The sequence below is a fragment of the Dendropsophus ebraccatus genome, chromosome 6, assembly GCF_027789765.1.
Source record: "Dendropsophus ebraccatus isolate aDenEbr1 chromosome 6, aDenEbr1.pat, whole genome shotgun sequence".
In the NCBI taxonomy this organism is placed as follows: Eukaryota; Metazoa; Chordata; class Amphibia; order Anura; family Hylidae; genus Dendropsophus; species Dendropsophus ebraccatus.
Genome location: NC_091459.1, coordinates 123,270,723 through 123,285,853, shown reverse-complemented (window position 1 = coordinate 123,285,853; position 15,131 = coordinate 123,270,723). Strand labels below are relative to the sequence as shown.

At 45.8% G+C, this 15,131-nt stretch overlaps 1 protein-coding gene across 1 annotated transcript in view; it reads left to right on the top strand.

Annotated features, from left to right (window-relative positions):
- LOC138795052 (astacin-like metalloendopeptidase) overlaps nt 1–6,187 on the top strand; it is a 36,467-nt gene extending 30,280 nt beyond the window's left edge. The window contains exons 5-10 of the mRNA XM_069974000.1: nt 1,567–1,748; nt 2,301–2,382; nt 3,968–4,092; nt 4,209–4,321; nt 4,429–4,639; nt 6,076–6,187. Coding sequence (XP_069830101.1) covers nt 1,567–1,748; nt 2,301–2,382; nt 3,968–4,092; nt 4,209–4,321; nt 4,429–4,639; nt 6,076–6,083 — 721 coding nt within the window. The 3' untranslated portion in view covers nt 6,084–6,187. The remainder of the gene's footprint in view (nt 1–1,566; nt 1,749–2,300; nt 2,383–3,967; nt 4,093–4,208; nt 4,322–4,428; nt 4,640–6,075) is intronic.
- The last annotated feature ends 8,944 nt before the right edge of the window (nt 6,188–15,131 follow it).

The following is a 15,131-nucleotide window of genomic DNA, read 5'->3' as shown; positions in this document are numbered from 1 at the left end:
CCATGTCCTAGGATTGCCACACTCCTCCGTCTCTCCTTCCTGCCCTCTGCATCATTAGGAATGCCCCTAGAACAATTTCTCCTATTCATCACCTGTGTGAACACTGCATATGTGCTGGATGGTTAAGGCACCTGTTCACTATTCAGACAGGTGATGAATAGGGAAATCCTGTCCAGGGGCGCTCCTAGTGATGAGGAGGACAGGGAGGAGGGGCGTCGCAATCTTAGGGTACGGGTACTCTAGGCCACGCCAATTTGACACAGGGCTACAAGTTTAAAAGTTGTTTTTTAGGACAATAACTGCATCACCTGCCGAATGGACCTCAGGACAGATCTTGGATTAAAAGCAGCTATCTGATGGTACAAGCAATTTGGGGAGGGGGGGGGGCAGATTGCGAGTACAGAGTTGCTTCAGGACCACAAAGAACCTTATTTTCAAGGGAAATTTCAGGTATTACGGAATAAAGATATATTAATAGAAGGGGTTGAAGGGAAATTTGCTCATCAACAGATGTCAGGGTTTACCCCATGGTATCAAAGGTGCTGCCATGTTAGGGGAGTATAAGAAGGAAGTGAAATTAATAGTTTACCCAATATAGCTCGTTCAATGTGTCAACGCTTATCAGAGTTACCATCTGACCTAAAGATGGTGCCCAGTAATATTTAGATATATCTGAAAGGTTCATGCCTCCACAGGATTTGTTTCTGGTCATGGTTGCAAACTTAATTCTAGTCCTGTGACTTGTCCCAACAAAATCACCAAAAATCTTTTGTAGTTTTTAAAGTATGAGTTTGCTAGTTGGACAACAAGACGGTGAAAATAGTAAAGAATCTTAGGGGGAACCATCTTGCCTGTCCAGGAGAAGAATACATGGGAATATGACTGAAGGATCCGAGGGATGGGATACTCTCTATCGAGTCTTCTCTGCGTCCAGAGTCAGCAGTAGAGAAGGCATTGGACAAGCTCTTGCTACATGAATTAGATTTTAGTTTATATAATTTTTGTAAAGTTTAAAGTTTAAAAATTAAATTCCTACATTGTTTTTTATTCTTTTAAAGGAGACCTGTCACCCCCCGTGCCAGGGTGACAGGCTCCCGACCCCCCGTTAGAGCCCCCTATACTCACCTGATCCCGCCGGGTCCCACTTCCTGAGCCGGTCGGGTCACGGAGATATCAGCGCCCGAAGCCCGGCGCACGCGCTGACAGTAGAGTTAAATGCCCATAGAGAATGAATGGGGAGTCCGATGCTCCGTCATTCTCTATGGGCATCGGACTCTCCTGTCAGCGCGCATGCTGGGCTTCGGGTGCTGATATCTCAGTGACCCGACCGGCTCAGGAAGCGGGACCCGGCGGGATCACGTGAGTATAGGGGGCTCTAACGGGGGGTCGGGAGCCTGTCACCCCGGCACGGGGGGTGACAGGTCCTCTTTAACAGACGTAAATCTTTAGGGTTAGCTGGCTTCCCAGCACGTTCATGAAATATCAGTAAGAAATGCATCAGATCTTCAAAATGGAATCTTTACAGTCAATATGAAATATATCTAATATTTCCTCTTCAAATCTTAGTGGCTGCTGGTCGAACATTGGAAAAACGTCTGAGGAACAAGTAGTAAGCCTCAGTGCTGATTACTGCATGGTGTACGGAACAATACAACATGAAATAATGCACAGCCTTGGTTTCTTCCATGAACATACCAGAAAGGACCGGGATGACTACATTAACATCTTATGGGAGAACATTGATCAAGGTAAGAAGGGTCACAGCCATCCATAGTCTCTGACAGAAAAAAGGGTAAATTTCTAAATGATTATCCTCGTATCAACCAATATAGTTATACTTATATATTTTTGAAAATACAATCATTTAGCAAACTTGTCTCCTCCTGATATGCTGCTCTTTCCATCCCATTGTTGACAGCTCGTTGTCTAGGATACCAACCACCACTCTGCTATAAAAGCAATGATCTGGCTGGTGTATATATACTGTATAACATATATACTAAATATCCATATGTATACTATAGCTACATATATACCAGCCAGGTGGTCTGTTACCTAGGCAACAAGATGTACACAATGGGAGGAAAAGACAAGCATATCAGGAGATGGAGGCAAGTTTGCAAAATAAATGTATTTGCAAACATTTTTTTAACCTGACGAGTCCTACAAATATAACTATATTCGCTGAGATGAGAATATCCCTGCAAATGTGCACTATGCACAAAGACAATAAAAGTGAACCTGGTCAGCCCTTACATACACTTGCGGTAATAGATAGTAACATCTTCTCTTTCTTCCAGGTGGTATAGGAAGTTTCGACATTAAGAATGGGGACACCTTAGGTCTTCCCTATGATTACGCCTCAGTACTGCATTACCCCCCGTAAGTTTAGATGTGTTATATTCCTTTGTTTCCTGTCTCCTTCAATGTACTCTTATTTTGGGTAAAAATAATATCCAGAATCTAACCACCTCAGAGTCAAATTTTCTTCACAACAATTTTTTTCCATTGAAGCAGAGGTCTGCAAACTTAGACCTGTACCAGTACTCTATAACTTTAGACCTGTACTAGTACTCTATATCCTTACACCTGTAACAGTACTCTATACCTTACACATGTAACAGTACTCTATAACCTTACACCTGTATAACTACTCTATATCCTTACACTTGTACCAGTACTCTATAACCTTACACCTGTTTCATTAATCTATATCCTTACACCTATAACAGTACTATATAACCTCAGGGTGATAATTGGCCAAATTGGCCCCGATTCAGACGATTATCGCTCGGTGGAATAGAGAAAACGATCAGCCGATGATCATGTCAACGGCTGAACGTTTATTTAGGCCCAAACCTAAAATCATCGGTCACCCAGCACACATCGCTTCGTAAAATAGCGGTGTGTGGAGGGAGACCGACGATTTGAGAATCACCATACATTACCTTGCAGGGCTTCTTCTTCGCTCCGTCTTCCTCCCCGGGTCCGGCGGCGCAGCATCAACTCCGGAGCGGCCTGACTGAGCTGTCAGACCGCATAGCCAATCACAGGCCGCGGTGGTCCTGGCCAGTGATTGGCTGAGCGGTCTGACAGCTCAGTCAGGCCGCACCGAAGCTGATGTTGCGCCGCGGGACCCGGGGAGGAAGACGGAGTGGAGGAGAAGCCCTGCAAGGTAATGTATGGTGCAAGGGCTGCAAGGACATCGGTAACGATGTCCCTGCAGCCCTCGCGTAACGATCATCGGGCCTTGGAATAGGCCCAGTAAACGAGCGCCTATCTAGCAGAATGGCGCTCGTTTACACTGTTGATCGGGCCCATGTAATAGGGCCCTTACACCTGTAACAGTACTCTATAACCTTACACATGTACCAGTACTCTATAACCTTACACATGTACCAGTACTCTATTACTTTAGACCTGTAACAGTGCTCTATAACCTTAGATCTGTACCAATACTCTATACCTTAGACCTGTACCAGTACTCTATTACTTTATACCCGTACCAGTTCTCTATAACCCTACACCTGTACTGGTACTCTATAACCTTACATCGGTAATAGTACTCTATTACCTTATACATGTAATGTATATACATGTATACGTGTACTCTATAGTCTTAGACCTGTACCGGTTCTCTATAACCTTATCAGTACCCAATAGGCTTACAACTGTAACAGTACTTTATACCCCTAGACCTTTGACCCTAATGACTTAATGTTGCCCCTATTGGTACCCTATTTTTCCACTATGCAACATAAAGACCTGAAGACCCCAAGGTCAGTGAGGATAACTCAAAACTTGTTCTACCACATATAATTAAATGGTTATCTTATTTGGAAAAAAGTTATCTCAAGTCCAGCTTCTGGAATTGGGCTACATTTTGGCGGCTGTATGTAACAGTTATTTGACAAACTGTAAAAGTCTACAATCCTATTAATATAGTATACAAATTGATCATCCATAGAGATGCCTATTCGAAAAATGATTTGCCTACTATAGTCCCGAAGCCTGACAGTAGTGTACCTATTGGACAACGAACAGGGATGAGTAATCTGGATTTGATGAAGATTAACGCCTTATATAAGTGCAGTAAGTTCCTTACCATATATATTATTTGAAATTCTTATTCTTCTTATCTATGTGTTATTTGATGTGAACTTTATGCTCCTCGCTAACAATTATCTTTTATATAACCACAATTCTAGACCTTTGTAGGACAAAGTTGATGACCAATTCAGGATCTTTCTCCGGAAACAGTAGTTTTGCAAACCAGTACGGTGGAAACTGCCTCTGGCTTATTCAACTGTCGAGTGGCAAGGTAAAGTCCATAAACATACATTAATAAATCAACATGCAAAATAGATATTATGGAAATTTTTGAAGCTTTCTCTCAACTTAATGGCCACCTCTTTGGATTTGTTCCAGATTTCTTTGCAGTTTAGCAATCTTGCCATCTCTTCTACTGATTATATTAAAGTCTATGATGGTGTCAGCAAATCATCACGTGTCCTCTTGGATAAGACCTATGGAACGAAAAACATCTCACCTGTAGTTTCATCTGACCGTAACATGCTTGTAGAGTTTGTGAGCAAAGCCGGTTCCAAATCAAGTCAATTTAGTGTCTCGTATCGCACCAGTAAGTGACTAGCATTTATCTAAAGATGGTCCTTAAGAATTATCCAACAAAAAACAAGGAATCGATTGTAACACAATGTCCTCCTGTCTCCTGTCCCAGCTTGGCCTACTCCATTACTGAGCATGTAAAGCTTCACCAAAGGATCATGTTATTTCTGTTCATGAGGGAAATAAGGGATGGTCAAACATGCCCCATAGACATAAAATAGGATCCAGTAGTTATGTCTATGATCTCTTTATGGTCACAGGTCACACACAAGATGTTTGGCAATTGCCTATTTCCTTAAATATAGAGCCAACAGCTGTCTTAAGGTGACTATACACCTCCAATAACTGTTATCTCATCCTCTCCCCATCATCCCTATACATAGGGTTAAGCTACATTTCCAGACTTCCCTACTAGTGGCTTATCTCCAACATTATTATGGAGTTTTGGTAGAACCCCAGGTACAGACGACAAAAGTATAAAGTGTGTAAGACCTTTATGTATATTGCTAGATTTAATGCCAGGTGTCCATTTATTTATTTATTTATTTTGCTAGATCTAGGCAACTTGAAGGGATTTTGGCGAGTATTTAATGGTGAAATTGCTAACACAGCAGTGACCCAAAGATAACCCCTTTTGGAGCTAACTTTGGAGCTACTCAGTTGCTACCAAGATTTTTTTAATTCCTGAGTGACTCCCGAGTAAAGGTCAAAGCCTGATGGCATTGCGCTGTGGGGAAGTGAGCACCGACCAATCAGCTCAGCGCTTGCTTCCCCTCATTCCATTGTTCGCTAAACTGTGCTATTACAGTGACCAGAGAGCAGCTGGGGGGAGTCACCCAAACAATTGTTAGATTGTTTGGAAACCCCATTGAAGTCACTGACGGTCTGATGTTGCATCTGCTATTGCATGGATTGATGCGGAATGCCAATCAGCCCACATCTGTAAAATTTAATAGATGGGAAATGGTCTGCAGCTCATCACTCTGTGTAGAGACGGTTGATCGTGGCCTTTCGACATGTGTTATTACACTGAACGATTATCTGCCTGAATGGTTGGTAATTGGCCAAGTAAGGCCAATAATTGTTCAGTGTAATAGGACTTTTCCTCACCTGTCCAACCTAAGGTTATTGAGTGTAGTAGCTTCAGTGGGTGCCCTGATCTCTGCTAAGATTCCACACTTGACCATTGCAGGGAATCCGTGTCCTCAGTGGTTACGTGCAGTACTCCTGGCGTCACTGAAGTCACTTATTGGCGGCAGTGGTCACGTTTCGATCACTAGTAAACAAAGACTTGTTGACTACTGGAGTTTCTGGCCTGGATCAGTGAGAATATGAGCAGTGGAAAGATGGTGGTGGTGGTGGGTGAGAGTAAAAAGCAGAAGTCTACTCAAAAGTTATAACCATTTCATGATTCATAATTCATAATTTCTCATTACTTTTCTTCTTTAGCTTCTTGAGGAAGAGAAGAAACAAAGATACCAGCGAGAGGAGCTGCAGATAACCGGGATGATAAACACTTTTCTTCTGTTCATTTTACATCATCAATTTTCTTTGTATGTGTAGATATTTTTATTTTTAATGTCATTGATTGTGCTACGTATTCATTGTGAATTTCAGTTCACAATTTGAATTTAAACATCATCTTTACATCTTGGTACGCTCCGGTATAAGCTTGGTTGTAATTTTGTTTGAAAATATAAAAGAATAAAAATATAGCAAAAACAAAAAGACAAATAACTCCTGGGCTCCATCTTTCATGTGTTATTAATAATACTTGTGTCTTTTTATATTGCTTTGCTATCTAAAGTAACCTTCCATACCCTACATGTACTAGCCCCAGGGATCAATTTGTCGAAGAACTTCTGTCTATAAGGTCAAAAGCAGAAATATGGTCTCCCCCCAAAAAGGGCTCCCTAAATGTGGGCAGCTGATACATTGTAAAAAGTCTATACAGAAGTTTTTAACTATCTCCTGGACAGGGAAAGGGCAGCCCAAAAATCGTAACCAAAAGAATGCTCAGAGCGTTACACATGGCCCCCCTCTCTTATCCAAACTGCTGCCCATGCCCCCCCTCTGTTCTCCACACTAGCGAATAGTGAAATATTCGAATATTCGATATTTGTATCAATATCTTCCGAATAATCGAATATTCGATACCATTAGAGTCTATGGGAATAAGTATTCGATTGTTGAAAAACATCTATTCGTCCACTTGGAGGTAAAAACCGGAAGCTGGTGGATTTGAACGCTTATCGAAAATTTATCGAATATTCGGCAAACTATTCGATAATATTCTATAGATCGAATACATTACTATTCGATCGAATATCTATTCGATCGAATATCTATTCGATCGAACAGTATTCGATCATCACTACTCCACACTGCTCCCATATATTGCTTTGTAAAATAAACAAATTTATGTACTATTATACAATGAGTGGCTGCAGTAAGTTGTGACATGGCCCCCCTGCTGTCACTAACATTTGTGTTAGAAACTGCAGGGCTGCCCAAGCCCTTGTTCCTGCTGACTTAAGGCCGTATTACACAAAGTGATTATTAGCCATATATTGTCCGTTAATCGTTTTGTGTAATAGAAGACAATGATCAGCCGACTTGCACAATGTCGGCTGATCGTTGCCTTTCAACAGGCTAAAATGCCAATGATTGGCTTGGTAACGATCTGCTGCCATCGCTTCATACAACAAGAGCGGTGGCAGCAGACCGCAGCTGTCTTCTATGGGCTGCCCGGACAATCTGACTATCACCGGGGCAGCCCCCCGCAGCCCTACTGGCTCTTACCCTCTCCTCCTCATGTAATAGCACTGGCACTGGGTGAGGGAATGAGGAGCAAACGAGTAGAGATGAGCGAACTTTTCAAAAGTTCATTCCGACCGGACTTCCGGATTTTTTCGGAAAGTTCGGTTCCACTATGCAGGAAAAAGGCCACAAATGCAGTGAAGGAGCAGCAGTAGTCATTGGAGGCCAGTGGAGGTCCAACACGTATGTCATATACACTCTCACAAGGGAGACAGTATAGTACTTATATATCTGTAGAGACCTTTTTTTTAGAGTTTTATTCTCCACAAATGCACAAGGTATATTTGTGCCTCAGGAGAATACCTATGTCATATACACTCTCACAAGGGAGACAGTATAGTACTTAGATATCTGTAGAGCATGTTTTTCTTCTGTGCACCCTTTGCTTTCCCATGCCTAATCTATCTATCTTTCACCCTCTCTATTTTTCTCTCTCAATCAGTATATGTTTCTCCTCTCCGCTTTCGTAATAATCTTGTGGTCTTTTCTTTTGTAAATATCTTCTCAGTAGTCAGTACAGCAGAGTACAGCAGCAGCAGCAGCGTTTTAACACTGACGAGCTGTGTACAGTAACAGACTCCTTCCTCTCTCTCTCTCAGTGCAGACTGCGTGGTGCAGTCATGTGACCGATCCTCTTAAAGCAATACCACGTCACACAGGGGGTGGGCTAGTGCAAGATTCCTGCTGATTGGATGTGTTCCGGGCATCATGGGAAAGCATTTTTTTCGCCCAGAACACTTCCTGCTTTCTAAAATGGCGGCTGCAATTTTGGAAAGCAAGAAAAGAAAAAAAAATCAGAGCGGACTTCCAAAAATTCCACCGGATTCGGACTTTTGGAAAAATCTGAACCGGATCCCATACTGGCCGAACCGGTTTGCTCATCTCTACAAACGAGCACTGACCTGACAGGTCGGGGCTCGCTTGCTCTCCATATCTTCCCGTGAAATAGGGGCTTCAGCGCTGCTGTAGTCACAGGACTACTGGTACAGAGCCCCCCTTGACTTCTGTTATCAGAATTATCCACTTTCCCTTCTCTTCTCTATTCAGTCCGGACCATCATGAAGACTTCTTTTATCTATGACTTGTCCCTGCAGTAGGGATGGTCTGAACCTGCCGAGGTTTGGGTTCGTACGAACCTGAACTCTTGGCAATGATTCCCGCTGTCTGCCCGCTCCGTGGAGAGGGTGGATAAAGCCAGAGGACCGCCTGGAAAACTGGGATACAGCCTATGGCTATGGCTGTATCCCAGTTTTCCAGGCAGTCCTTTGGCTGTATCCACCCGCTGCACAAAGCGGGCAGACAGCGGGAATCATTGCCAAGAGTTCAGGTTCGTACTGTCCCACAATATCTATGTCTGTAGAGTGTTCACACAATGCTTTAGGAATGTCCCACAGTAGAAGCATTCAGAGGTATCGATATCTCTTTGTGTCAAGTAAAGAAATATTGCATATAAAGAAAAATTGGTGTAATACACCTCTCACCGGGTCACTGTTAGATAAGCCACCTCGAAGGAGATATGTGCCTTGTGGTGTGCTGGAGAGTTCTCCGCTCCGCATTAGAGACCGCTGCCGCGAGTCGGTGGAGCCATGTTGGCTTCGGTCTTGTGGATGTCAGATCAACGCACAGAGTCCTTCCCGCTGGTGGCCACCATGGACTGCGCTCGAGTTTGCAATGTAGCGCAATGTCAAAAAATGTGATAAATGGAGCCCGATGCCCCTAACCACCGCCAGCATAGTGGGGATATATTTCCATTGAAATTATGCAGCAGTTTGGGGTGTGATACCACATTGTGAGTAATTTATGTTGTGTTTCCTTGTATTTTTTAACAAATAGATGAGGTAGCCGCCCTATCCCATATAATCCTCCAGCATTCAGGAGATATTTCTTTTGCAAGAGCTGCCTTGCACCTATCCATATATTTATGACGGGTCGGCTAATCTTCTACAGAAGAACTCAGGATCTTGTATATGTCAAAAATTAAGCCCTTAGCTGACGGTCCAGCTCTTACTAGACATAGTAGGTTTGGAGACCGTGGTGGAACTCAGACTTGACCTCATATAAGGTTGAGTCTGGGTTCCACCACGTAGGTAGGTATACCTCTTTGAAGAAGGAAGGCTGTAATTAGCGGCTAGGTTCCCAAAAGGTAACAGCGCAAAGGATTTACCATGTCTGGGAACTGGAATAGCCTTTTGCCACTCTAAGCGCAGACCACTACGGACTCCAGCCAGGAGAAAAAGATGGATGGAGCAAAAAGGAAATCAGTGGCCGGTGCGATGGGGTGACCCGCTGGGGGTAGTAGTAGTTCGTTAGTAGTAGGTAGGACCCAGGCAGCCACTTGCCAGATGCCAGGTCACGGTTATGGCACGAGGGGAGGTGACTAACCCATGGGAACCTGACCATGCGGGGCCCCAACAAGTCTTCGTTGTCCTTGGCACCAATAACTAGACCAATGCCGGGGTACAGAATCAACGGTAGTTTAGGTTTATTAATACGGTGGTTGTCAATAGCAACAGTCTCTCTGGATACCACCAGGATTGAGGCAAACTTAAATACAACTGAGAGGAATGGATGGTGCTGCAATAGGCCGTGGTGTGGTAGCGTTACTATGAGTGAGAGGGAACTGGATGATGGGGGTAGTAGTCCCGGAGAATGATACTAGGTAGGACAGACTGAATAGGATACTTGCTGTTGGTAATGACGAAGTGACTATGACTGAAAACGACGCTCAGATCTTGAATAAATATGACAGGTTGAGAGTCAGGATGGTCCGAACTGGACTGGAATACTTCTGAATAACAAATAGAGAGGATACCACAGAGTTGTGGCGTTTTCCAGAGGAACAACAGAATACACGTCCTCCTCCCTTGAAGGTAGAGAGTAGAGATGAGCGAACCGGTTCGCCCGGTATGGGATCCGGTTCGGATTTTCCCAAAAATCCAAGTCCGATCGGATTCGGATTTTTGGAAATCCGCTCAGATTTTTTTTTTCTTGCTTTCTAAAATGGCAGCCGCTATCCCATGATGCCCGGAACACATTCAATCAGCAGGGATCTTGTACTAGCCCACCCCCTGTGTGACGTCGGTATTGCTTTAAAAGGAGCGGTCCACGCAGTGTGTAGAGGGAGAGAGAGAGAGAGAGAGAGAGGAAGCAAGCTGCTGTTGTGTACTACAGACTACTGAGAAGATATTGTGCAAAAAGAAAGGAAAGATTAGGAAAGCGGAGAGGAGAAACATCTAGTGATTGAGAGAGAAATATAGAGAGGGCGAAAGATAGATAGATTAGGCATTGGACAGAAAAGGGTGCACGAAACCAAAACGTGCAGTACAGATATACAAGTCCTATACTTCTGATAGTGTGTATATCACATCTGTCTTATCCTGAAAGGCAAAAATACCTGGTGCAGGTGTATAGCATTATATCTTTAAAAAGTGCTATATACCCAATTTCTATACTTGGACCCTTCTGACTGGAAGTGTGTATACCACATCTGTCTTTTCCTGAGAGACTTAAATACCTGATTTAGGTGTATAGCATTGTATCTTAAAAAAGTGCTATCTATATATATATATATAGACAATTTCTATAGTTGTCCTATATATAACAAATCCTATATTATATATATATATATATTTATATATATGCAAATCCTATATATTACAGAAAATACTGTTCTCATCTACCATGTGTAGAAATTATAATTTGAATATAAAGTCATGGCACAGCGGCAGCAGGAAACCTCACAAAGCGTTTCAGGCAGAGGGCAGGGCAGAGAGTCTGGCTCAAGGGGCAGAAGAGGAAGTAGCGCAGGAAGAGGGTCCAGTGGCAGGCCTGAGCTTTCTTTGTCACACCAGGGTCATGTCCACACGTCTAATTCCACAGTCCTGGAGTGGCTGGTTCCCACTTCGACGTCCACAAGGATGAGTAGTGAGACAGACAGCCAGGTATCTGTGGGTACCTCGGACACGACCCTGACTTGGCACGGGCACGCAGCAATTCCCCAACGTCCTCATCTGACATCCTCAGCAACATTCCGTTAACTTTTCACCCGCCGCCTGCAAGGGAACTGTTGGCGTCTATGAGCAGCAAACTGCTCTTTGATGACGATGAGCATGTGGGGGAAGAGACAGGGGAATATCAAGTGCAGGGCATAGCTGTGTCAGAGGCGATATCAGAGCAGGCCCATGTTAGGCCTGGCAGGAGAGCAGTAGGCAGTAGACGAGAGAGGGCTGGGCAGGAGCCTGATGAGGATGAGAGCATCATTCTGGAACAGGATGATGCTACATCGGATGTTACATGGGATCCACGGCAGGATTTGGCTTATTTGACGGATTCTTCAACCGGAAATCCGTCCGCCAGCAGGCCCGCCACAACTAAAAAGCAGACAGGCAGCAGTAGTCAACTAACTAAGTCGGAAGTGTAGCCGGGACAAGCAGATGACCACTGGGGAAATCTCCTCCACTGCAGGTCCTAGTATCAGCAGCTGCTGACTCGCTGAGACATTCAGTGAGCAGACATGTACATTTAACCACAGACATCTGGAGCTGTAATTACGGGCAAGGGCAGTATATGTCCATTACTGCTCAGTGGGTAAATGTAATATGGCCGGCGGACCCCCAGCAACTTGGCCAGGGAAGGGCGATGACACCACTGCGTTGTCACAGCAGGGTTCCTGTGTCGCGGTCCTCCTCCACCTCCTCCAGTAGGTCCAAAACCTCCTCAACCGCCAGTGTTCCTCCCTTGTACCACTTGGTTGTAGCATGGAGGTGTCACACTGTGCTGTATCTAGCCTGCCTGGGTGAAAGGAGACACACAGGAGAAGAGCTGCACTGCCTGCTCGAGACGGAAATCCTCTCGTGGCTGACTACACGCCATCTTAAAGTTGGGACGGTGGTGAGTGACAATGGGAGCGACATTCTCTCCGCGTTGCGTCGAGGAGGTATAAGGCACGCCCTGTGTATGGCACATGTTTTAAACCTAATATTTACACACTTTCTAAAGTCTTCATCCCATTTACAGACTGTGCTGTCAATGGCTTGAAAGCTGTGTAACCATTTCAGCCATTCAAGTCGCTCTTACCACATCCTCCTCGACCTGCAGTGGAGGAATGGTCTTCCCAACCATCGTCTCATTTGTGATGAAGCCACGCGGTGGAAGTCCATCCTCCACATGCTGGACCGGCTCTATGAGCAGAGGAAGGCCTTGACTGATTTCCTCTTGATGCAGGCGGGCACGGCGACTCCCCCATGTAACCTGGAGTTCGGGCAGTGGCAGCTCATGCGTGACACCTGCCGCTTGCTACGACCCTTTGAGGAGGCCACCTTTCTGGTTAGTGGGCAAGACACAGGACTGAGCGCCATCATACCCATGCTTCATGTACTGGAGCGGATGCTGATGCGACTCAGTGGCGAGGGGAAAGAGGTCTTGCCACTGTCGCAGCCTGGGTCACTGAAGGAAGGCTTGGCCGAAGAGGAGAGAGAGGAAGTTGAGAAGGAGGAGGAGGACCTGAACGCACAGGAACTCTTAGGGGAGGCAGGTGGAGGAGAAGGAGATGAGCCTTCCTGCCAGACCAGAAGGGGGCCAGAGGAAGATATGCAGGGCTATGAGGAGGATGAGGAGGATGGAGGCAGTACCCATTGGCAGTATGCTGTGTAGACGGAGGCGGGGACTCTTTCCCACTCCCTGGTGGAAATGGCTAAGCGCATGTTGATATGCTTTCGGGCTGACCCAAGCTTAAAAAGGATTCGTCAACTGGACAAGTTCTGGCTGGCCACACTACTGGACCCACGCTATCGCAACAAGCTGTGTGAATTCATTCACCCTTCCCAACAGGAGGAAAAAATGAATTATTATAGAGAGGAGCTGGGTGCACAGTTAATGGCAGCCTTTGGAACACAACGCTCTCATTCATGCCATTCCCACTAGGGCCACACCAGCAGCGCTGCCTCCTCCACATCCTCCTCTAGCAGCTTGGGTGGCATGAGCAGCCGCACCAGTCTGAGCCTGATGTCCATGATGCACGCTTTCATGCAGCCACAGGCCGGGGTAACAGGAGCACCCGCACAGCAGCAGGACATGGCGGCACACCTCAAACAGCAAGTCCAGGTGTTTTTGGACTGTACATTGCCACCTACTGTGCTGGAACCCCTGGACTATTGGGTGGGAAAATTAGATGTCTGGCCACAACTCACTGACTTTGCTTTGGACATACTCTCCTGTCCGGCCAGCAGTGTGTCATCCGAGCAAGTTTTCAGCACAGCAGGTCATATTGTCAGTCCCAGGAGAACCAGATTGTCCTGTGATAGTGTGGAACGTCTGACTTTCATCAAAATGAACGCCACATGGATAGATAAGGACTTTGTGACACCTGCTTCTGATACCACAGAGTAGGATTTGGTCCTGTTGTCACCAAGATGTAGGACCTTTTCTACATCTATTATGGCCTATATGTGAACTAGCTCTTACTGGTCATTCCACCATTCCTGCTGCCCTGCTACCTCTCGCCTGTCCATGGACCTCATTATTCTGCTTCTGCTGCTCATGTCTACCCATTACAACTGCTACTCCTGCCCTGGCCTCCATCTTGGCTACTGCTGGTCCTTCACTGGCCTCCATATTGGCTACTGCTGGGCCTTCACTGGCCTCCATATTGGCTACTGCTGGGCCTTCACTTGCCTCCATATTGGCTACTGCTGGGGCTTCACTGATCTCCATCTTCCCTACTGCTGTGCCTGCCCTTGCCTCCATGTTGGCTACTGCTGTGCCTTAACTGGCATTCATGTTGACTACTGCTGTGCCTTCACTGGCCTCCAAATTGGCTACTGCTGGGCCTTAACTGGCATCCATGTTGACTACTGCTGTGCCTTCACTGGCTACTGCTGGGCCTTAACTGGCTTCCATGTTGACTACTGCTGTGCCTGCTCTTGCCTCCATGTTGACTACTGCTGTGCCTGCCCTTGCCTCCATGTTGGCTACTGCTGTGCCTTCACTGGCCTCCAAATTGGCTACTGCTGGGCCTTAACTGGCATCCATGTTGACTACTGCTGTGCCGTCACTAGCCTCATAATTGGCTACTGCTGGGCCTTAACTGGCATCCATGTTGACTACTGCTGGGCCTTAACTGGCATCCATGTTGACTACTGCTGGGCCTTAACTGGCATCCATGTTGACTACTGCTGCTCCTGTACTGGCCTCCATGGTGGCTACTTCTGTGCCTTAACTGGCATCCATGTTGACTACTGCTGTGCCTGCCCTTGCCTCCATGTTGACTACTGCTGTTCCTGCCCTTGCCTCCATGTTGGCTACTGCTGTGCCTTAACTGGCATCCATGTTGACTACTACTGTGCCTTCACTGGCCTCCATATTGGCTACTGCTGGGTCTTTACTGGCATCCATGTTGACTACTGCTGTGCCTTCACTGGCCTCCATATTGGCTACTGCTGGGCCTTAACTAGCATCCATGTTGACTACTGCTGTGCCTGCTCTTGCCTCCATGTTGACTACTGCTGTGCCTGCTGTTGCCCGCATGTTGAGTACTGCTGTGCCTGCCCTTGCCTTCATGTTGGCTACTGCTGTGCCTTCACTGGCCTCCATGTTGACTACTGCTGTGCCTGTCCTTGCCTCCATGTTTACTACTGATGTTCCTGCCTGGCCTCCATGTTGGCTACTGTTGCTCCTGCCTGGCCTCC